General features: G+C 42.6%; 1 protein-coding gene across 3 annotated transcripts in view; it reads left to right on the forward strand.

Moving 5' to 3' along the window:
* Window positions 1-23,561, forward strand: part of Egflam (EGF like, fibronectin type III and laminin G domains) — a 178,508-nt gene that overhangs the window by 91,462 nt on the left and 63,485 nt on the right. For 2 of the 3 annotated variants that reach the window (XM_006977144.4, XM_006977143.4), the window contains exon 6: window positions 3,788-3,954. In XM_006977144.4, the coding sequence (XP_006977206.2) occupies window positions 3,788-3,954 (167 nt within the window). The remainder of the gene's footprint in view (window positions 1-3,787; window positions 3,955-23,561) is intronic. The other variant, XM_006977145.4, reaches the window with a different exon arrangement.

Here is a 23,561-nt window from a genome sequence, read left to right on the forward strand (position 1 = left end):
CAAGTACAATTCTTAAAATATGCTTTTTTTGCACTGACTTCTTGCTGGTTCTTCGAGGTTCTGTCCTGCACTGACTCCCAGATGTTCTGTTCCCCCAATTACATTATTAGTTCCCCAAAGTGGAGTGTCTTTACACTCCCCTAGAAGCCTCCCAGAATATAACTCCTGTAATGGACCCTGCCAAGGCAGCCACCTGCAGAATTCCATGATGTCAAGGAAATGATTGGTCACTAAGATTTTGATTGGCAATGGGAAAGGTAGTCAAAATATGACAAGGAAAGAAGTAAGAGGAAAACATGGTTCTGCATCTTGAAGTTAATTATACTTTCTGTGTTGACAAAGGTAGAATGGTAGCTCTGGCTCATACGCTTTGGGCATCATCATTATCTTTGAGAATATGATTGAAGCTTATTCAAGTTTACTTAGAAAATAAGGGCTCAAATACGAAAGCTTGCTTATAATTTCTGGAAATCCGCAAACACTTATCAGATCAGATCCTCACATTGCTAGTGGTAAGCAATTCTTCCCACTAAAATGAACCACTGCGTGAGTATGTCCTGATTGCTTGAACAGGCTCCTTGAATTTTGCGTGGCCACTGCTGACTCTTGTGTGCCCCTACCCACACACCCTTGCCCCATCTCTCCAAATGAAAGCCATGGATCTCCTGGACTCGCCCCTCTGGACCTTGCCCCATGCCACTTCTCAGAAAGCGCTGGAAGTGTGAGCTGAGCCCTGCTGGTGGCTGGCCCTCTGTACCCAGAATGGCAGTACAACTTCTCAGTCAACCTCTCCTCCTTGGGCCTTTTCATGGCCAGGGGAAGTGCTGGGATAGTGTTGCTATGGTGACTTGACTGCCAACCTTGTAGTTAGGATGAAATTCCCTCCGGTGGAGGAAGATGAAGCTGTTGTTGGGGATGGTTGGAGACAATACTCCTGCCAGGCTATCTCTCTCAGCTTCACCTTTGTTCTCTGTACCTCAGGAGACTCTGGAAACAATGAAGTGGAAAGCCCAATGCAAAGCCGGAGGCGAAGAGTTCAAGGTTTTGAGCTGTTATTCATTCTCCACAGGCTATACATTATCAAATGAAATGTTAATGATTTCCTTCATTTTTGTTGGGAATAGTTTTTTTTTGTACCTGGAATGAGCAACGAATATAAAATTCTTCCTCCCTCACCTCCCCACGTAACTTTTGCATGAAGATGAAGACGGCTGCAGATATTTGCAAGTAGCTCTGGGTAAACAACAGCACACCCAGAGAAGAGATTAGAGTTCTTTCCTCTGGAAATGGCACAAGGGAAGCTTAGCAAATAATAGGAGAGTTTTATCTAAAGCCCACATCTCTCCTGACTTCACTTTTCGGTATCTCCAGTGGCTTTCCTCTGTGAAGGGATTCTGTGCTAATGTGAATTTGCAAATGTGTTTCCTTCACCCATTCAGCTTTTCTCTTTGATGATAAAATCTTCTTAGAGAGAAGAATTCCACCTTTAGGACAAGACAGGGAAGAACTGAACCCTGCTTCCTCTATCTAGTAGGTGCCCTGTGATTATTCTTTGTCCCCAGACCAGACACTGTCAGGAGGTGCAGCTCATAGCCACCTCGTGTGGTAAGCCTGAGGAAGTCTCTTTCCTGGACTTTTAGTAAATCTCACTAGTGGAAAACTAGGCAAGCACATATTTAAGAAATGGAATCCATCCAGACTTCTCCTTTTACTTCTTTTTTTAATTTATTTATTTTTATGTGCACTTGTGTTTTGCTGCCCATATGTCTGTGTGAAGGTGTCAGATCCCCTGGAACTGGAGTGACAGACAGCTGTGAGCTGCCATGTGGGCGCTAGGACTTGAACCCGGGTCCTCTGGAAGAGCAGCCAGTGTTCTTCATCTCTGAGCCATTTCCTCATATCTTCTTCACCAATAGCAAGCACCAGAGTGTTTTTATTCCTGGCTACTCTTCAAATACCTGTTAGTAGGGGGTGTTTAACACCAGAGGGCCAGGGAGGTCTAGTGCCTGAAGGTCTAATGATTGCTCTCTGCCCACCATCACCACGGTTTTTAATCCAGCATCAAGGGTTTGAATCTAGCCTCATCTCTTCAACCCAAAGTGGCCTCAGCAGCTCTCGGCAGTGACTTTGTCCAATTCCTTGCCATTTCAGAGCTTCAGCTTCTCTTCTATATTATAAACAGAAACAGAAGATGGCGATGTTAGCGTTAGTGCCTACTGCAGAGGGTAGTCGTAGGAGGCGAGTGAGTGAAGGCATCAGGACAATGTTGGGTTCTTTGATTGGCAGCCATTAACACAAACCCTCCAGTTAGGCCCCCAGCTAGGTACTGTCTTTCCCAACTTTCACTTTGCCTTCCTTCCTGCCTACAATGTTCTTCCTTCCCTCTAGCTAGAAACATCCAAATAGAGCTACCCTGTCCAAAAGAGATGTAGCGCAGCCCTATATGATGTTTATGTTTTAATTGTGGCATCGTGGAGGTAAAAAGAGACTAAATTTTAAAAAATTTTAAGATGTATTTATTTTATTATTTTATGTGTATGAATGTTTTTTCCCACATGCATGTGTGTGTACCATTTGCGTGCCTGACATCCCCTGAAACTGGAATTACATACAGGTGGTTTTGCACTGTGACCTGGACATGGGAATCGAACCCAGGCCGTTTGCAAGAACAAGTGCTCTTAACCACCAAACCAACTCTGCAGCCTATGTAAAATGAATTTTAATAAAAACATTTTAATTTGCTACATCCAAAATATTATCATTTGAATATGAAGATAAAATAATTCTTATATTTACAAAAGAGATAATTGTCATTTTTTTTAAAAAAAAAGGCTGTGTGTATTTTGTACTTAAAGTACATCTTAATTCACGCTGGCTGTTTCAAGGGCTCACTCACCCCATGGGTTAGCAGTAAGCAAGCAACTATGTGTTCTTAACTCCAGAAGTAAATAAATTCTATCAGTAATGGCTGGCACATATTTATAGCATGATGCCAGAGAGGATGCTAAGGTGTATTTCATGCCATCTTCATGACAGTAGTACCCTTATCTAGGTCACTGTATTATTCACATTTTACAGATGGGAAAACTGAGGCATAAATATATTAAGGGTCAGCTAGTAAGCAGCAGAGCTCTGATGGGAACTTGGTTCTATCAAATTCCAGAGATTATACTGGCTTCGTGCATGCTGTTTCATTGATTACAAGTCTAAATGAAGACCAGCCTTCTCAGCAAGGCCCTCAGAAGGACATGTGAAGGTTCAGTACATTGACACAGACGTAGTTTAGACAGACTGTGAATGTCTGTGAGCATAGTCTTCACGGGTGCTCCCACGGCAACTCATGCCGTCAGTCACCCTATAAAACCTGTACTTGTTTACTCGTGAACAGATTGCAAAGAGATGGAATCTCTGCTCTGCTGACCTCTGGGGATGAGACGGCCAAGGGGGAGGCTTGTTTAGGGAACATCTGGAAAATGAAATTCTTGCCGATGAACTCTCCCATGTGGGGTCTTTTCATCCCGGTCAAGGCCAAGCAGGCAGAAGTAGATGGTCTCTAAGCAGTGCTCATAGCTGGCCCTAAAGATGATCTACTTGTTTTTATTGGCAGATGCTTACAGTTGGTGACGTTATGGTTTGAAAGCAGGACCACTTTCAGATAGGAAATGTTAACTCACTTTTATGAGCATTGCTCTCAGCGTGAAAATGGTGTTAGCTCCTGGTGGCCAGCTAGCCTCTTTTCCCTATGGTATTTCTGAATTGTCGCTTTTCTTATTTTTAATCATTAAAGGCCAGATTTTGACAAGAGCTGGACCATAATCCAAGAGCGGCTGCAGATGGACTCCATGGTTATCAAAGGCCTTGATCCAGACACCAACTACCGGTTTGCCGTGAGAGCCATGAATGCCCATGGCTTCAGCCCACGCAGCCGGCCCAGCAACACCATCCGAACCCTGGGTGAGTGCTGTACCTGTCCTGAGGAACATGAGTAGCCATGCCGCTGTGGTTGCCTCTCAGAGCCTCACTTGCCTGGGGTTCCTTAGTACCCAACAGACGAACAGCCTGGGATGGGGCTCTCCTCAGGCTTCCTCCTGCAGTTTTCCCAGGCCTTTGAAGGTTCGACTCTCCACAGGGACACAGACTATTTCTGTTCCTAGGCAGTCATGGAAGGTTTATTTTTGCATCGTCCTTGGGGAATTTCTGGTCAGTTTTTGTTCACAGTCACGGACTAGATCACATAGCACATGAGATGTGCGGTTTCCCTCTGCCTCTCATCTTTTGAGAAGGTGAGCTCATCTTGGAACACTGGGGGGACAAACTAAGACACCCCCCCCGAAACTTTTCGGGTTAGTGATTGCCTGCCAAATCAAGGACTTTCAGCTGAGTGTGGTGGACCCCTGCAATCTCATCTCTTGGGAGGCTGAAGCAGGAGGATCAGGGTTCATTCAAAGCCAGCCCAAACTACTTACAAAGAGCCTGTCTTAAAAACAAACAAACATAAACAAAACAAAAGGACCTTCAAGTCACATTAGTTCCTCTAAGTGGTAGTCAACAAGTCTCAAAACAGATGTTAGCATGCTAACACATAACTTGAGGGAGTAGTTGACTTCGTAAGTTCTCATGATACCTCCTGGGATCTGGAGGAAGCTTGGAGCAATGCTGAGCAAATAAACTGAGGATTTTCTTCAAAGTCAGATCATGTCTCTGGTCTGGGGTTCAGCAAGCTGTCACATGATGTCAAAAGCTGTACTTCCATTAGAAGGGTTCCAGGAAGCTTGCCAAGCCCTGCCCAGGCCAGCATCAAAGTCTTTTGTGCTTTGGAAGTGGGGTCACATTTACATAAACCTAGAACCATGGGTAGTGAGGTCTCAGAAGGGAGATGCAAGCATGTTTTTCTTTGAAAGCTCTATCTTTGCAGTGCAGCCTGTGAATTCTTCCAGAAGAGCCCTGCAGCTGCTGCAGGCCCTGTTTACCCAAGAGGGGGGCTCTAAAAAGGAAGCCTACCCTGGGTAGACGGTTTCCCATTGGCTTGCACAAAGCCCCATTCTTGTTGTTAGGATCTGAGTAAGTTTCCCCTGCCCCCTCCCATAAAACATCCACACAGCTGCCTTCCAAGGCTAATGCTAGTTCCCGGAAGAGATCGACTAGGATCCACAAGTCCTGGGGATTCGTGTTCTTCTAAACAGTGTTTATCCTGCAACCTTCGATGCTGGGTTTCTATTCTTCAAGTTGAATTGTTGGAGTGTGCAGGGAGGCCTCACCCTTAAAACTACTCCCTGTCTTCCTATTTCCCAATCACACAACAACAACAACAGGGCCAGGTATTGCTTCCCCCGTCTTCAGAACGGAGAAGCTACCCAAGCAGGCTCTTATATGAAGACACTTCCTGCCACAAGCCATGCTAGCGACTTGACTCCAAGGGCAGGCCTCCTTCCATTCTTGCTCAATCTATCGTCTCCTGTCATCGTCAATGAGCTAGGGGCTCACTGTACTTCTTAACGCCTAGGCTGTCTTTGTGTGTGCGCCCTGGCACTTTGTGTGTAAGCTCCCTGTGCTTGGCACGAGGCTCTTCTGCTTCATCTGTCCATCTGTGCTCAGTGTCCCCGACTCCACAGAGTGAAGAAAGAAGAGACATGGTGTGTGTGTGTGTGGCTCAGGCTGACCTTGACCTTGGATGTGGGAGTGGGCACTAGCTTAAGGAACAGATAGGTGAGTGGGTAGGGCACCCCTTGAGGATTTTCTTTCCTTAAATGAATTACTGATACGGTCTTTGAGATTCTGATCATTTTTGCCTCCATTTCTTGATCCCATTTTTAATGGAAAAGGTGAGAAATGCAAACAAACCAAAAAGAAAAAAAAAAGGTGGGAGATGCAAAAATACTTTACACATATGAAACATGATATTCTATTTTTGACTCTCAGGGAAAGTAAAATTTTATAATTTCATAGTAATTGTGTGTGAAGAAGGATGACAAAACCGAACCAATCAACCAACCGAAAACAAACAAACAATAAAACAAAAAATCCCAAACCTCAGTAAAGTTTTCTTTATGAGAGTTTTTGTTGTGATTTGGAATGTTTGTTTTGGCTTGGTTTGAGACCCGATTTCAAATAGTTTGGGCTAGCCTCCAGTTCCCTAGGTAGCTGAGGATGACGTTGACCTCATGGTCCCCTTCCTGAGTGCTGGGATTACAGGCGTGTCCCACCGTGCCCGGTGCATGCCCAGCTGGATATGAAACCCAGGGCTTCATTCACGCAAAGCAAGCAGTGTAGCAACTGAGGATTGTCCCCAGCCCATTATTTTAACAAATATTCTTAAGTGATTAGAAATCCGCTGCCCCTGCCTATGCGTGCTTGCTCAAATTAGGATAACAGGAGTAGACGTCGTTAGATGAGCCATGGCACGGAAGGAAGCCTAAGAACGTGCTGTAAGTGATGCTTGGGTTGTTTGCCTCTTGGCTGCACTACTGCCCTAGAAAACCCTCTCTTCTGCACGTTTTTGGTCTTAATTATTGGTTTTAAACTATATTGCTTCCGAATGCATTTTTTTTCCATATGAAAGCCACATACTTACCAACTGGCACTATCTGAGTCTTAATGAATTTGAAGTATTAAGACTGGCACTGGAAAGCCTGCTGCGAGCCAAGCCTTGCGCTACCCACTTGACTTGTGTGAAATCCACTCATTCCTCCCAGAAACCCCCCCTCCCCCCCCCCCACTTCTTGTAGTGGAGGAAAAGAGCATCTCGAAAGACTGCACGTTTTCTCAAGACTGATAACTAGGAAGGCAGGATTCGAAGTTGGATTTGCTGACTGCTACTTCATTGAGTACGATTCAGATGAATGGAATCTTTTTGTTAGCACAGGAGGGTTAAGGTCAATGATTCAATGGGGTGGGGGGTCTGTATAGAATCTGAGGGTTAGGGAGGTGTTGGGGGCACAGAATCCAGCTTCCAACATTGGCGTTTCTTTCCTTTTTTCCTTTCCTTACAAAACAGAAATATTTCTTTATTGCAAATCTCCTTCTCTGTACCCCTTATAGTCATATTTACAGTCTGTGTTCCAATTCTAATCCCTGATAGCCACTTCTCTGTTCATCACGCATCTCTTTTCTTCCAGTTTCTTGTCTTGAGAATGTCATATAAGTACAGTTGTACAGTATTGTATAGAATTGGGATGTCTTAGCTGCTCTTGGATCTGGCAGATAGTGAGGGGAGGCTAGGGCCCCGCCTCCTCTCAGCCAAAGTGAAGACAGCATGGTTTAGGTGGTACCTTTACACACATATGCCTCATCTGCTTCTGCCTCATTCCAACACAAAATGGAATGGGAAGAAAAAAATTATTACAACTCTAAGTATCTTGAGAAACAGGGTTCTTTCGGTCACTCTAAATGACAACACACTATTCTGCATTTACCTCAGGCCTCTCATGGGAGGCTGCTCATAATTCACTTCCCATGTTGTTTCCATGAGAAAATGGGAAATTAAAACATAAATTAATAAATAAAAATTTAAAAGACTAAAATCCTCTTCTCTGGCTTCTTATCTCCATCCTGCTGCATTTTTTTTTAAATCCCAGAAGGGAAACACCAACAGCATTAAAATTTACCTTTGATCTCGTAAATGACTAGTTGATGCGGCAAGCTGGGGGTCTTGTAGGATGTGCACCCAACCCATCTGTTGGAGACTATCCCACTGAGCTCCATTCTTAGCTCAGCCAGGAAGCATGGGGCTGGAAAGAAAGGACATGAAGGTAGACAGGACAGAAATAAAGTGCATGTGTTCATTCTTTTCTTCATAGACAAGATTTAAGTAAAACTAATACATGTACAATCAACCCCAAGGTTATGTAATTTCCCCTGAGGAATGGACTATGGCCTCCCCACCCCAAATCATTTAATTTCTAATGTTCCATCTTTGTAGTACAGTCAATGAGAGAATCAATAATTTCTTTACTGGAGTGGATCTGGGCTCCTCAGGGCAGTCCCCCATAGATGTATTCTTTTTATTCCCACCAATAGTCATGTTCTTCCTACTGCCTCAGGCCTTTGGCACCTGCTGCTTCCTCTGCATGGAGCTCTCTTTCCTCAGATCTTTCTGTGGCTGTGGCAGCTCTCTCTATTCTGCTTTTAGGCTTCTGTTGTCCCCAGGCCCCTGCCTCATTTCCTCTCTAGCAATGTCACTGTCTGGAACTATTGTACACATTTCATTATGTGTATCTCCCCTGGCAATAAGCTCCTTGTTGGGGCTGGAGAGCCTTAGTTGATGCTGACTTGAGTTCATGTGTGAGTGTGGCTTAACCAGCCAAGAAGCTGTTATGGAGGTTGAACTGTACAGCTGATGTCAAAGCAGGGGCAGGCAAGGGTGATCTAGAAAACCACACAGGTCCAAAGTGGGCCACCCCATGGCAAAGTCCTGAGGCAAAAACATTGAAACCTCCAGAACTGCAGTGTGACATAAATAAGGAAAAAGTAAAGTGGTTAAAAGAAGAAGGGAGGAGAGAGGGAATGGACGGTGAAAGCAGCCCCAGTAAGTTTAAATGTGAGGCACTAGGGATGGGAAAGAAGCCTTGTTGATGGCACGGAAGGAGAAATATTTACATCCCATTCCAAACCAAGACCTCAGTTCTCCCTTCTGCTCTTCCTTAAGCATCAGAACAAGCTCTAATGTTTCTCTATCACCTTTGCTTCTGGTCCTAACAAGTCTCACCGTGGTCTCAGATCTTCAAAGACTTTGTAGAAATGCTTTGCTTGGATTTTTGCCATCTCCCCAACCCAAGCTTTTCTACAGTTTTAGACCTTCCTCTTCCAATGATCTGAGACAGAGCCACATGGTTCCAATTAGTCAGATTTCTACAGCAAGGGCTTCCCACATCCTCCCAATCCTTCCCGGTGTCTGGTGATGTCTGTTTCTATCTTTGATGGCTCAGTGTGTGTGTATGACTCTGGCTTTTGCTCACTTTTGCTCTGAGACTGGAACCCTTACTTTGACCTTTCCAACTATCTCCACAGCAACCGGCTTCAGGATGCTAAGGTTCCCAGGTACATGTTACACATATGACCACAGAACAGATTTGGCCTATCCCCAGTCTCAAGAGTTTTCTGTTTGGTAGCAGTACCTCAAATGGACTGTAGCAAGAGTGCAAACAGGAAGCACATGGAAACAGGTGAACATGTTCTAAGGATCAGTAGAAATCAATCAGAAACTATTCTGAAATCCATGGCATCACTTGCCAGAATCCCCATAGCCTAATGCATATGAAAAATCCTTGCCAATCTTGGGCTTTTAACTGTGTTTCAAGCCGTGGTCCTTTAAGGAAAAAAACAAAATCTGGTAAATAACTCTGGTCTTGAGGGATCTGTAGACTCTCATGGTCTCATACATTCCCTTGTCTTCAGTTTCCTTGTCCCTATGCTCAGTAGATACAGTAATGGCTGGTGAAGGTAGTCATTTCTAATTCTCTGGATGGTCTTGGGGAAATGCACATGGAATGGAGATCATGCCTTCTGCTCATTCTTCAAGGGACAGAAAATGTAAATGGTTAATGGTTGTTTCCTCCATGCATGATTCCTGAAGGGTATAGAAAGTGTTGGAAGGAACCTTCAGTGAGTCTAGTAGCTTTTCCTTTATGACTCCATATCCTGAGCTCTAGCCATGGAGCATGAAATCAACATCAGGGTTCCAGGACTCAGAAACCCAAGTCCAAGAGAAAAAAAAAATCTCTATCAAGAAGTAGAGGAATGGAAGAAGTTGTATGAGTTAGGAACATTGGCATCCTTAGGGTGGGTTTTGGTGGGTATGGGCGTGTGGACTCTCCTTTATCCTCTAAAGTTTCCATAACTGAGTCTATGAGATAAATGGACAGCAGACACGGTAATAGGAGAAAAAGTCTGCCGACTTACCACCTGCACGGGGCTGCCACCAAAAAGACGTGAGCCCCATACACCCAGTGAGATCACTAAGCCTGTATACCCTTTGTGTGATAGGCGAGTTAATCTTCACTGGTTGTGGACTTCCCTGGAGAGGGGTGCCTGATGCGGTCCTTCTGGAAAAAAGCATTCAGAGAGAGTGGTCTTTCCGCTTTGATGTTCCTCAGGAGTCTTCAAGTGAACGTGAAGCAATAGGCACATCTAGGTTGTCATCCCCTGAAAGTCTTCCAGGTCTAAGAAACTTCAATTAAGGACACCAGACAGCTATAAGTGCATGGGTACAAGGCACTGTATATACTGAAAACAATAAAAACCTGTGCCTCCATACCATGCTGTAGCTTTAGGCTCCTGGTCATATTGGTGCAATTGCTAAAGAGGTTGAAGCAGGAGTTCAAGGCTAGCCTAGGCTGCAGCTGCGGACAGAGCTTAGTTGGAAGAGTTTTGAGTAGCATATACAAAATCCTGAGTTTGATTTCCCTGTAACAGGAATTGCTAAACAGTCTTATTAGTGAAAAAAAAAAAAACTGGAGCCAGATATTGGGGTAAAAGGTGAAAGATCAGAGAAAGAGAACAAGCCAGCCACAAGTTCTTACTGCTAGGAAATCCTCAGCCCAAGAGAGCTACTTCCTGGATACTCATACCTATATATCTGTCTGTGCCCTGCCATCTTACTTCCTCTATCTGCCCAGCTACATCACTTCCTCTTTCTGCCCAGCTCTCTCACTGTCTGTCTGTCTGTACAGACTTCCAGCCCTCTATGATTAACTAGTACTGGGATTAAAGGTATATGCCACCACACCTGGCTCTGTTCCCAGTATGGTCATGAACTCAGAGATCCGGATGAATCTCTGCCTTCTAAATGCTAGGATTAAAGGCATGTGCTACCACTGCCTGACTTCTATGTTTAATCTAGTGGCTGGCTTTGTCCTCTGATCCCCAGGCAAGCTTTATTTGTTAGAGCACAAATAAAATATCACCACAATTCCCAGGAAGCACATTAATGGTGTGATGACACATGCTTGTAATCCCAGCATTTAGGAGGTAGAGGCATGAGGATTAGAAGTTGAAGGTCATCCTTCCTCCATAAGGATTTCTAGGCCAACCGAGGCAAGAGGTCCTGTCTCAAAAAACAAAAACAAAACAAAAATCCTCCAGGAGAATTAAAACCTAACAGAGCACAGAATTATACTGTTGTAACTCTAGTTTTTTTTTTTTTTTTTTTCTTTAAATCTCTTCAAAGTCAACCAGGAACTCAGACAAGGATCAGTAAAGTTCTCTTTGAAGGTCAATTTAGTAAATATTTTAGGATTTAGACTTAGTTATTGCTGAATAAAGATATGTGTGTGTATGTGTATATATACATACATATGATAAATAATATGCATGAGTATGCTCCAATAAAAGTTAATTTATGGATACTGAAATCTAAATTTCTTATGATGTTTATGTATCATCAAAAATTTATTATTTAAAAAAAAATTTCCCTTCTATCTAAAAATGCCAAAACTCTTGTCAGTCCATAAACAACAGAGGTGATATGTCCTTGTCCTGGACTAATTTGTTGAGCTCCTCACTGTAGTTCTGGGATTGAGCCCCCAAAGTTTCATAGTCTCTGGGAAATTTGGGAAGTTCCTTTTTTAAAAGTAGCAATTGTGTGGAGCTTGGAAGGAGCCAATTAGCACATACAAATGGAATTGTTCCCCTGACAGAGCTCTGCAATTTAATTTTTGAAGAATATTTCTAAATAAGAGACCCGGGCACCTCAGCCCAACAGTAGAGGAGAGGGTTTGCACTGCCTGGTTTGAAAAAGAAAGAGAAATAAATGAAGGGGGAGTTGTTTCTGCTGGGCCTTTCTGCAGGATGCAGGGCAGGCCTGTAAATTAGAGCTCCGTGGATTTGTAAATCTTTAGAATGGAAGATGGAAGCCGAGACTGGAGAGGGAACAAATCACTGGTTTCACTCCTGGTGCAGACGAACCTGCATTTTAAGTGTGTATCTCCGCATAAACATAACTGCAAATGTGATTTTACATTCAGGGTGCCGGCAGCAGTAATCGCCCTATTGATTTGCTAATGCCTGGATTCATGTAAATCTGAATTACGCCCATTTGCCCAACTTTATTGGCTTTGAAGGGAATGATTCACTTTGCTGTTTAAATACCTGATACCTATTAATTGCTCTTTGGAGGCCTTTGTGCATGCTATCATACATTTATTTATAATCAGTGCACCAATATTTTACCCTCCAGCTAGAGAGAGAAGACAAACTAAAGCAAATGATAAGAAAATATGATTTCCCAAAGCCGAAGCGTTCTCCACGCTCCAGCTTTAACCATAGCACCGTTTCCTGTTGGGATCATGTTGATGTGGGAAATGTGGGGTGTCTTTGTGTTCCGGGGAGGGGGGCATTCTGCTCCCCTTGGGCTGACTTCAGCTTTGGAGTTAAGGTGCTGAATGCTCACTGTCACACAGACTTCCACTGAGTCAGTGATCTCCTAGTTCCTGTCCTGCAAACTGAAAGTGGGAAATATGTGAGCCACAGAGGATGAGTTTTAGAAATAAATTCATTAGATTCATGGGCAAGAGCTTAAGAGAAAGAAGGAAGGTGCAGCTCCCATATAGCAGGGGCTGGGGGAGGGCGAGGTTCAGGGATGCTATCTATCAGTCTCCCTATCAGACTGCTAGTCTAGAGGCCTTTTAAAGGGCTTCTGGCAGAAACTGACAATGGAATAGGGAGACGTCTGAGTGTCTTAGTTGCTGTGAAGAGACACTATGACCACAGCAACTTTCCTAAAGGAAAGCGTTTAACTGGGGCTGGCTTATGTTTCAGAGGTTTAGTCCATTATCATCATGGCAGGAAGCATGGTGGCACACAGGTAGACGTGGTGCTGGAGAGGTAGCTGAGAGTTTCTACATCTGATCTATAGGCAGCAGGAAGAGAGAGTGAGGTGCTGGGCCTGGCTTGAGATTCTGAAACCTCAAAGCCCACCTCCAGTGACACACTTCCTCCAACAAGGCCACACCTCCTAGTAGTGCCACCCCTAGTGACCAAGCATTCAGATGTATGAGTCTGTGGGGGCCATTCCTATACAAACCACGACACTGGGTGCCTCCTCTCGGTGTCCGTCACTTTGTCACATTTTGACTTTAGGCAGAGATTGCATTTAGGAGAAGAGCCAACAGGGAGCAGGAAGCAGAATTGTCTTTGGCATTTCTGGCCTCCATCAAGGTCATTGTCAGAGCAGCTACTCTGGGGTCCCTGCCCTGATTGAGCAGTGTCGATCTCATATTCATATCAATCACTTCTTAGCATCTGAGTTCCAATTCCACTTAGGTTCCTTGATGAGCGACCAGGGCCACCAGAATGATTCTATCACCGATATCAGTCTGGTGGGCACCTGCCAGGATTTCCCAGGTTCTTGTGTATATTGGACAGGGACATGTAGAGAATGGTAGAAGTAGGCACCGTTTATGGAGGAAGAGTGCATTTCTAGTGGAGAAAGTGTGCCAGAACTGAACAGGAAAGCTCAATGCAACCCACAGCATCCATAATTGGGACTTTTTTGGGCTATTTGTATGTAGTGAGCTTTTTTAAATGCATGCTTTATCTGCTGCATGGCAGCCACAGTAGGGATCGGCTTCTAGTCTCACTGCTAGATAATTTCTTTGGCATTACTAATTTGGGCTTCCTGCTCTCCAGCCACAGTTTAACACAGTCTAGAGGTCCATAGAACAAGCTTGACATAGTGACAGACATGTGGGAGGGGCACAATACGTGTGATGGACCTTGCCTGATGATTAGCTGAATTCTAAACAAACAGTTACACACACCTTAGGTGTCACCGGACTCCTAAGCAGGAAATAGAGAGAGAGGCAATTGAGCAATTTGAAGCAAGCTTAAAGAAGAGCTTGTAAAGAAATTGAAGAAGATATCAGAAAATGGAAGGATCTCCCATGCTCATGGATAGGTAGGATTAACATAGTAAAAATGGCAATCTTACCAAAAGCAATCTACAGATTCAATGCAATCCCCATCAAAATCCCAACACAATTCTTCACAGACTTGGAAAGAAAAATACTCAACTTTATATGGAAAAACGAAAGACCCAGGATAGCTAAAAGAATCCTATACAATAAAGCAACCCTTGGAGGCATCACCATCCCTGACCTCAAACTCTACTATAGAGCTATAATAATAAAAACAGCTTGGTACTAGTATAAAAACCGACATACGGACCAATGGAATCGAATTGAAGACCCTGACATTAATCCATGCACATATGAACACCTGGTTTTTGACAAAGGAGCCAAAACTATACAATGGAAAAAAGAAAGTATCTTCAACAAATGGTGCTGGCATAACTGGATGTCAATATGTAAAAGATTACAAATAGATCCATATCTGTCACCATGCACAAAACTCAAGTCCAAGTGGATCAAAGACCTAAACATAAATCCAGTTACACTAAACTTAATAGAAAAGAAAATAGGAAGCACTCTTGAACGCATTGGCACCGGAGACCATTTCCTAAATAAAACACCAACAGCACAGACCCTGAGCACAACAATTAATAAATGGGACCTCTCGAAACTGAGAAGCTTTTGCAGGGCAAAAGACACAATAAGACAAAAAGACAGTCAACAGAATGGGAAAAGTTCTTCACCAACCCCACATCTGACAGAGGATTGATCTCCACAGTATATAAAGAACTCAAGAAACTAGACATCAAAATACTGAACAGTCCAATTAAAAAATGGGCTAAAGAGCTAAACAGAGAATTCACAAAACAAGAACTACAAATGGCTGAAAGACGTTTAAAGAAATGCTCAACATCCTTAATCATCAGAGAAATGCAAATCAAAACGACTCTGAGATACCACCTTACACCTGTTAGAATGGCTAAGATCAAAAACACCAATGACAACCAATGTTGGAGAGGATGTGGAGCAAAGGGAACACTCCTCCACTGTTGGTGGGAATGTAAACTTGTACAACCACTGTGGAAATCAGTATGGTGGTTTCTCAGAAAATTAGGAATCGAACTACCTCAAGACCCAGCCATCCCACTCTTGGGCATATACCCAAGGAATGCTGATTCATACCATAAAGATACATGCTCAGCTATGTTCATAGCAGCACTATTTGTAATAGCCAGAACCTGGAAACAACCTAGATGCCCATCAACGGAAGAATGGATGAAAAAAATGTGGTACATATACACAATGGAGTACTACTCAGCAGAGAAAAACAATGAAAGCATGAAATTTGCAGGCAAATGGATGGAACTAGAAAAAATCATCCTGAGTGAGGTAACCCAAACCCAGAAAGACAGTCATGGTATGTACTCACTCATAGGTGGATTCTAGATATAAAATAAAGAACAATCAGACCACAACCCATAGAACCATAGAGACTATATATATAGCATGGAGGTCCCTAGGACGACTGTGGCTTATAATAAATTTCAGTTTTACTCAATTATTGAAAAAAAAATAGCCAAATGAATGGAAACACATGAACTATGAACCAAAGGCTGAGGGGCCCCCAGCTGGATCAGGCCCTCTGAATAGGTGAGACAGTTGATTGGCTTGATCAGTTTGGGAGGCAACTAGGCAGTGGGACCAAGTCCTGTGCTCATTGCATGAGTTGGCTGTTTGAAACCTGGAGCTTATGCAGGGACCCTTGGCTCAGTCTGGGAGGAGGGGACTGGACCTGCCTGGACTGAGTCTACCAGGTTGATCACAGTCAGTCCTAAGGGGAGGACTTGTCCTGGAGGAGGTGGGAATGGGGGGTAGGCTGGGAGTAAGGGGAGGGGGTGGGAGGGGGGAGAATAGGGGAACCCATGCTGATACGTAGAACTGAATGGTATTGTAAAATTATATATATATATATTAAAAAAAAGAAGAGCTTGTTTGCGAAAGCTTGCACAGCAATAAGAAAGCTAAGAGGGGACACTTGCTGGCATTGGGACAGGTAGGAAGAGACATGTTGCAAGGGCCACCGCTTCCATGTACAACATGTGAGAACGGCACAAATGGCTCACAGGTAGAAATTATGGGAAATACCCTTTTCCTCTTTCCTTCTTCTGCTAGTGATCCCTGGTAGCAGAATACATCAGCAAGACAGGCATGCTAGCCTCCCGGGCCATAGGGCACAGTGGAACAGGGTCTGGGGACAGAGAGAAGCAGCCACTACCAGAAGGAATGGTGTAATCAAATAGAATACAGATTGGTGCCTGTTACATTGGGTACAAAGTGTGTGTGTGTGTGTGTGTGTGTGTGTGTGTGTGTGTGTGTGTGTGTGTGTGTGTGTTAGGGCATAGATGTGTCATCTATCTGTGTATTTAGCATGTTGTCCTGCACATAGGCAGTGATGAACAGTCAGGCCTCTGTGCACTGAGGCTTTAGTACTCCCAGAGCTGGAGAGGGATGACCTCTGCCCTGTACACAAGGAAACAGGTCTGTAAATGCCACAGCCTTCTCAAGGTCACTCCCTGGAAGATCTGCCTGGAAACCAGCTGGCGACTGCTTTTCACAGTAGATCCCTTAGTCAGTGGGATTCTCTTCTTAACGACTGGCCCCAGGGAAGGTTCAGGGAAGAAGACCCATCATGGCTCTGGAAAGGATGGTTCAAGGGAGTACCTAAATAGGCCGGGATGGTTGGCAAGGCCTGACTAGGGTCTTGAGGCCACTGGAAGCCACTGAACTTGTCTGTTTCTTGGGGAGACATGAGGATTCTAGGAGGCACTGGACCAACCAAATGCAAAGTCTTCACTTAGATTTTAGCAAAATCATTTGAATGAGGCTAAGAAAATCAACATGTTAATCCCAAAACAGAAATAACTTCCATGTTCCTAAATATAAACAAACAGCAGCATTAAATATTTTTTAAAATCAAACTGTAAATCTGCTCTAACTTTAGTATCTAAAGATAATTATTAACATTTTAGTATAGAATGTCTGCTAGAATTCTAAATTGAATGATGAGATCATAAAACATACACTTTTCTTTTTCTACAAAAATACTGAAATATAAAAGAATACAGGCCTGCCTCATTAAGTTAAGAATGATGCCAGGTGGTGGTGGCACACGCCTTGAATCCCAGCTCTTGGAGAGGCAGAGGCAGACAGATCTCTATGAGTTCAAGGCCAGCCTGGTCTACAGAGTGGGTTCCAGGAAAGCTAGAGCTGTAACACAGAGAAACCCTCTTGAAAAATCAAAGAGAGAGAGAGAGAGAGAGAGAGAGGGAAGGAGGGAGGGAGAGAGAGAGGAAGGGAGGGAAGAAGAAAAGGGAGGGAGGGAGGGAGGAGAGAGAGACAGAGAGAGAAAGAATGAATGAATGAATGAGTGAATGATGGTATATTCCATTATGAAGCTCCACTGTATGTGTCTAAGGAGATCTCTGTTGATGAGCGTTTAGATTGTTTTATAAGTGCAACCAAATCAGATCTCTTGCTGGTGCCTTTGAACACCTCACCTTCTTTTTCTTTTTAATGTATGTGTGGTATGCATGCATGTGTGGTACACATAGTATACAGTTCACATGTGTGTGGACATACAATGTGCTTGCCTATGGAGGCCCAAGGTGTGTGTTGGGGATGGTCTCTAAACAGTCTTCAATCTTATTCTTTGGGGCAGACTCTCTCAAGGAAACCCAGGTCTCACCAATAGGACTAGTCTTGTTAGCCAGTTTACTCTAGGGATCCCCCGTCATCTCCTTCCCAGGTTAGAATTATAGACAGGCTGCCACACCCACTCATCATTTTACCTGGCCTCTGGGAGACCAAACTTGGGCTCCTCGCTTACATGGGAAGTGTTTTAACTGCTGAGGCATCTCCCCAGAACCCTTTTTTCCTCCACAACGGAAAAATGAAGTCATCCACTTAAGGATGTGCCATTAAGTTCAGGTCTACTGCTGGCATTCTCTAGGGTGGCCCCGTCACTGTGACCTCAGCTAAAGCAACCATGGGAGAGGAGATAATATGAAATAAGTGTCTCCCTTTAGCTATCTGTCTATCACATTTTTTCACTTGCAAAGTTAGTATGTTTAACAGTTATGTAAGAATCTGAGCTTGCAGCAAAGATACAAAAAGCTGGCCCTGAATGTCTATCAAAGGAATGGACCTACAGAGGAGGAACTCCTCCAGGCCAGGAATGGTTGGTGATCTTAACATCCCTCAAGACCCCGAGGCTCTTTTCTCTTTTAAAAATGAGTGAGTCGTCCCTTCCGGATAATCTGGAGGATTAAAAGCCACCCCTGCACAACTTGGTAAAAGGGAAGAGTCAAGATGGAGAAAAAAGATGATGACGAGAAAAAGGCAAAAAGAAGAGAACTACACCCACATACAGATTTTCTCTGCAAATAAGCCAAACCACACTACTTCCTCCAGCTGGGGCCAGTGGCAGCCATCAGGGAGGCTGTGTTCATTCCTGGATACAAGAATGGCAAGCAGGAGAAAGACTGGCCAGGCGGCATCAGTGTTCCCAGAAACTTAATACACCATGTCCAGAGAGAGATAGCTGTCGCAGGACAGGCTGTGTAGACGGAGAGAGAAGAGGGTCACAGGAGCCTGAAGCTGAGATTCTCCACAGGGATCCTGGAGTGAATGGCCGAAGGTGGTGTCAGCCCTGACACTCCACACGTGACTACTGAGCAAGAGAAGTGCGCTGCTGAGGTTTCACTAATGAGTGGGGCCAGGAAGAGGCCACCCAGACACAAAGGTGACACAGATGGGCAGGCCTTCCACGTCACCTCAGAGCCTCACTCACAGAAAGAACCATCTCCAGCGTACCAGAAGTGATGTTGAAAACCAGAGGTGAGGTTTCAGACAACAGAATTCTGGGGGAAATAGAAAAAATCCCTTTAGCAGGAGGACACACTGACCTGACGTGTTTGGATTATGGAGACTAGCATCTCCCCCCATACCTGCAGAGGGAATTATGAGAGACAATTGAGGAAGCAGGAGGCCTACATCAACCCAACTAGGAAAAAGAAAAAACACTGACTAGGGTTCTATATTCTATTTCATTTCATCAATTCTTATTATTTTTTAATTTATTTTTTCTTTAAAGAAGTTTTGTCCTTTTAATAGTTTAACTGTTTTGTTTCTGCTTGTATCTTATCTGAGCGAGCTGTTGTGACTGTCCTTTTTTTTTTTTTAAGAATCTGTTCTTAAGATATTTTCTCTGTTTCTCATACCTCAAACCCATGTATTTTTCTTCTTATTTACTTTTTATTTTCCCCTTTCTCATTCCCTCTTACTCAACAATTTAATCATTGATACCTTTATCTTTAAAGAACTATAAACTTTTATTTTCCCCTAGTCTCTGAATCTCATTAAGGAAGTTAACTGCTATTACAAGTTAACACTGGAACTGCTATCAATCTTTGTATCTGTTACTGCAGTCAGCCTCAACCTCAAATAATACTGCAGAACATAACCCAAGTCAAAAGTCTAAAGACTTACATAAAATAAGGGTGCTAAAGAGATGGCTCAGTGGTTAAGAGCACTTGCTGTTCTTCCAGAACCTGGGTTCAGTTCCCAGCACCCACATTAGGAAGCTCACCACCAACTGCAACTCCAATTTCAGAGGATCCTCCTCTGGCCTCCCTAGATACCCACACCATGTGGCCCATGCTCTGCCAGACTTCTTATATAGCCTAGGTCCCCATGCTCAGGAATGTTATTGTTCACAGAGGGCTAGGATTTCCTACATCAATTATCAGTTATGAAAATGCCTCACAGATATGGCCATAGGTCAGTCTGGTTGAGGCAATTCTACAGTTGAGGTTCCCTCTTCCCAGGCAATAGTAGTTTCATGTTAAGTCTAAACTGAAGCTAACTATGACAATATTCCACACAGTAAACCAGCAACCCCAATACTAGTAGTAGAGGAAGAAAATATTTACCATAACTACCAATAATCTCCTCAACCAGACCAACAATAACAACGGCATAGGAAATAGCAAACCCTTCTCAACAAACAGCCTTAAATGCAAATATTTTCAACTCACCGTTAAAAGACACAGATTGGTTGACTCAGTTAAAAAGCAAGATCTGTCCACCTTGGCATGTTCTTTGGTGTTCTTGTTCAACTCATTTGGGGCAGCCATGTTGATGTGAATTTAGGAGTGTGGCTGATGATATTACTAGGAGACACAATCTCATAGCAAACTCTACGACTTTCTGGTAGGAATATATATGTATACATATATGCAAGCAATAACAATGAAAAAAGAGGCCATGAATTTGAAGGAGTGTGGAGAGATGTATATGGCATTGTTTGGTGGAAGGGAAAGGAGAAATGTTGTAAATACATTATAATATCAAAAAAAGAGAAGAAAAGAAACCACACAAGATCCAACTATCTGTTGTCTTCAAAAATCACACCTCACTGGCAAAGATGCCCACAAATGGAGAGTCAAATCATGAAAATCAATTTACCAAGCAAATGGAAACTGGAAACAAACTGGCCATAGCAATCCTGATATCTGATACAGTAGATTTCAAATCAAATCAGTCAGAAGAGATAAAGAAGATTACTACATCTTAATAAGAAACAAATCCTAGGGTTTTGTTTTTCCATAAGAAGCTGAGGATTGTTCTTTTGAGGTCTATAAAGAATTGTGTTGGGATTCTGATGAGGATTGATTGAATCTGTAAATTGCTTTCAATAAGACTGCCATTTTTATTATGTTTGTTCTACCTATCCATGAGCATGGGAGATCTTTCCATTTTCTGATATCCTCTTCAATTTCTTTCTTCAAGGACTTAAAGTTCTTGCCATACATGTCTTTTACTTGCTTGGTTAGAGTTACCCCAAGGTATTTTATATTATTTGTGATTATTGTAAAGGGTGATGTTTCTCCAATTTCTTTCTTGGTCTGTTTATCATTTGTATATAGGAGTGCTACTGATTTTTTTGAGTTAATCTTGTATTCTGCAACATTACTGAAGGTGTTTAACAGCTGTAGGAGTTCCCTGGTAGAATTTTTGAGGTCACTTATGTATACTATCATATCATCTGCAAATAGAAAAAGTTTGACTTCTTCCTTTCCAATTTCTATCCTCTTGATCTCCTTTTGTTGCCTTATTGATCTTGATAGAACTTCGAGTACTATACTGAATAGATATGGGGAGAGTGGACAGTCTTGTCTTGTTCCCGATTTTAGTGGAATCGCTTTGAGTTTCTCTCCATTTAATTTGATGTTGGATATTGGCTTGCTGTAAATTGCCTTTATTATGTTTAGATATGTTCTTTGTATTCCTGATCTCTCCAAGGCCTTTATCATGAAGGGGGTGTTGGATTTTGCCAAAGGCTTTTTCAGAATCTAATGAGATGATCATGTTTTTTTTTTCTTTCAGTTTGTTTATATGATGGATTACATTGACAGATTTTTGTATATTGAACCATCCCTGCATCTCAGGGATGAAGCCTACTTGATCATGGTGGATGATTTTTTTTTATGTGTTCTTGGATTCTGTTTGGCAGTATTTTATTGAGTATTTTGAGTAAGTTCATGAGGGAGATTGGTCTATAATTCTCTTTCTTTGTTGCATCTTTGTGTGGTTTGGGTATCAGGGTAACTGTAGCCTCATAGAAAGAGTTTGGCAATGTTCCTTCTGTTTCTATTGTGTGGAACAATTTGATGAGTATTGGTATTAGCTGTTCTTTGAAATTCTGGTAGAATTCTGCATCATGATGGGAAAATCTACAGAGACAACTGAACCAAGCTCATAGTAACTCACACACTTTGGACTGACACCTGTGGAACCTGCATGGGACCAGACTAGGCCCTCTGCATGTGGGAGACAGTTGTGTAGCTTGGTCTGTTTGAGGGGCCTCTGGCAGTGGGATCAGAATCTATCCCTGGTGCATGAGGTGGCTTTCTGGAGCCCATTGTCTATGGTGGAACTCCTTGCTCAACCTTGATGCAGGGGGGAGGGGCTTGGTCCTACCTCAACTGAATGTACCAGGCTTTGCTGACTTCCCATGGGAGTCCTTACCCTTTTGGAGGAGGGGATGGGAGGGTTGGGGGAGGGAGGCTTGTGGGAAGCAGGAGGAGGGATGAGAGGAGGATCTGTGGTTGGCATGTAAAAATGCATAAATAATTGTTTTAAATGAAAAGAATAAATCAAGGAGATATAATATTTGTTCAACAAATATTGAGGCTCCTAATTTAATAAACACTAAAAGACATGAAAGTTAGATAAGTACTGATACAATAATAGTGGGAGACTTCAGTATCCACTCCAGTCTTTCGAAGGTCTTTCAACTGAAAATCAGTAAAGAAAATTCAGAGTTTAACTACATCATAGATCAACTGAATTTAACAGCTATCCACAAAACACTCTACTCAGTAAATTCAGAGAACACTTTCCTCTCAGTGGTCCATAGAATCTCCTTTAAAATAAATTATAAAGCGAGACTTAATGAGTATAAAGCAATAGAAACAATTTATGTATTTTTAATCTGATCATAACACTTGAAACAAACAGCAAGAAAAAGTACAGAAACCACAAAGACACTTAAAGGTAGAACAATGCATTTTTTGAATGAATAGTGGGTCACTAAAGAACCAATGAGAAAACATCTTAATCCATGGAATCAAATGAAAATGAAAATATAACTTGCTGAACTTCTGGGATGTAACTGAAGTTATTCTAGGAGAAAAGTGTGTGGCTATAAGTGTTTACATTACATAGAATTAGAACAGTCTCGGGTAAATAACCTAATAATTCATGTCAAGTTTCTGTAAGAATGAGAAGCCAGACTCAAAGGCAGTACAAAACAAGCAATAACAAAGATTAGAGCATAATTTTATGAAACAGAGATTAAAAGGACAAGATACATGATCTATCAAAGCTTTGGTTCTTTGAAAGTTAAATAGAATTAGAAAGCCCCTCACCAAACAAATCACAAGAAAGGGAGAAAACACGAAAAATGATAAAATTAGGAATGAAAGGGGGAAATATTACATGCAACTCCAGTGAAATGCAGAGATTCATTAGGGAGTACCTAGAAATCTTACATTCCCAAAAGCTGAAAAATCAACGATAAACATAGTTTTCAAAATACATACCTACCAAAAGTATGCCAAGAAGAAGTAAACAACTTAAACCCATAGTAAGCAACAATACTGAAGCAATAATTAAAAGTCAACCAAAAAAAAAAGGCCCCAAACCAGGCAGATTCACTGCTGAATTTCTCCAAGCTTTTAAAGAAATGCTAAAGAGCCAACACTACCACTTTTCAAACTGTTCTACAAAATAAAAAGGAAAGGAATATTACCAAACTCATTCTATGATGCTGAAACTCGATGTGTCTACTTGTGTAATAGTGGCACAGCTATTATGGGAGTAACCAACTACTTTATGCTTGGATTTAAGACCCTTTGAAGAGGAGGGAACCTGTATCTGGTACTGTTAACCCAGTCAAAAACATTCACAGACCTTGGAGAGAAACTTATTACGGTTGTTTAGTTAAATCAGCAGAGCATCAAACTGCCTTCTAAATTTCTATATTTATACCCACATACAAGCACTAGTCTCAACCTTAACCAGAGAAACTCTTCTTTGCAGTAAGTGGTGTTGGGTACAAAGACACACAACTGCTCAAGGTGCTGAGAATGAGTG

This window comes from Peromyscus maniculatus, chromosome 15 (genome assembly GCF_049852395.1).
Source record: "Peromyscus maniculatus bairdii isolate BWxNUB_F1_BW_parent chromosome 15, HU_Pman_BW_mat_3.1, whole genome shotgun sequence".
NCBI lineage: Eukaryota > Metazoa > Chordata > Mammalia > Rodentia > Cricetidae > Peromyscus > Peromyscus maniculatus.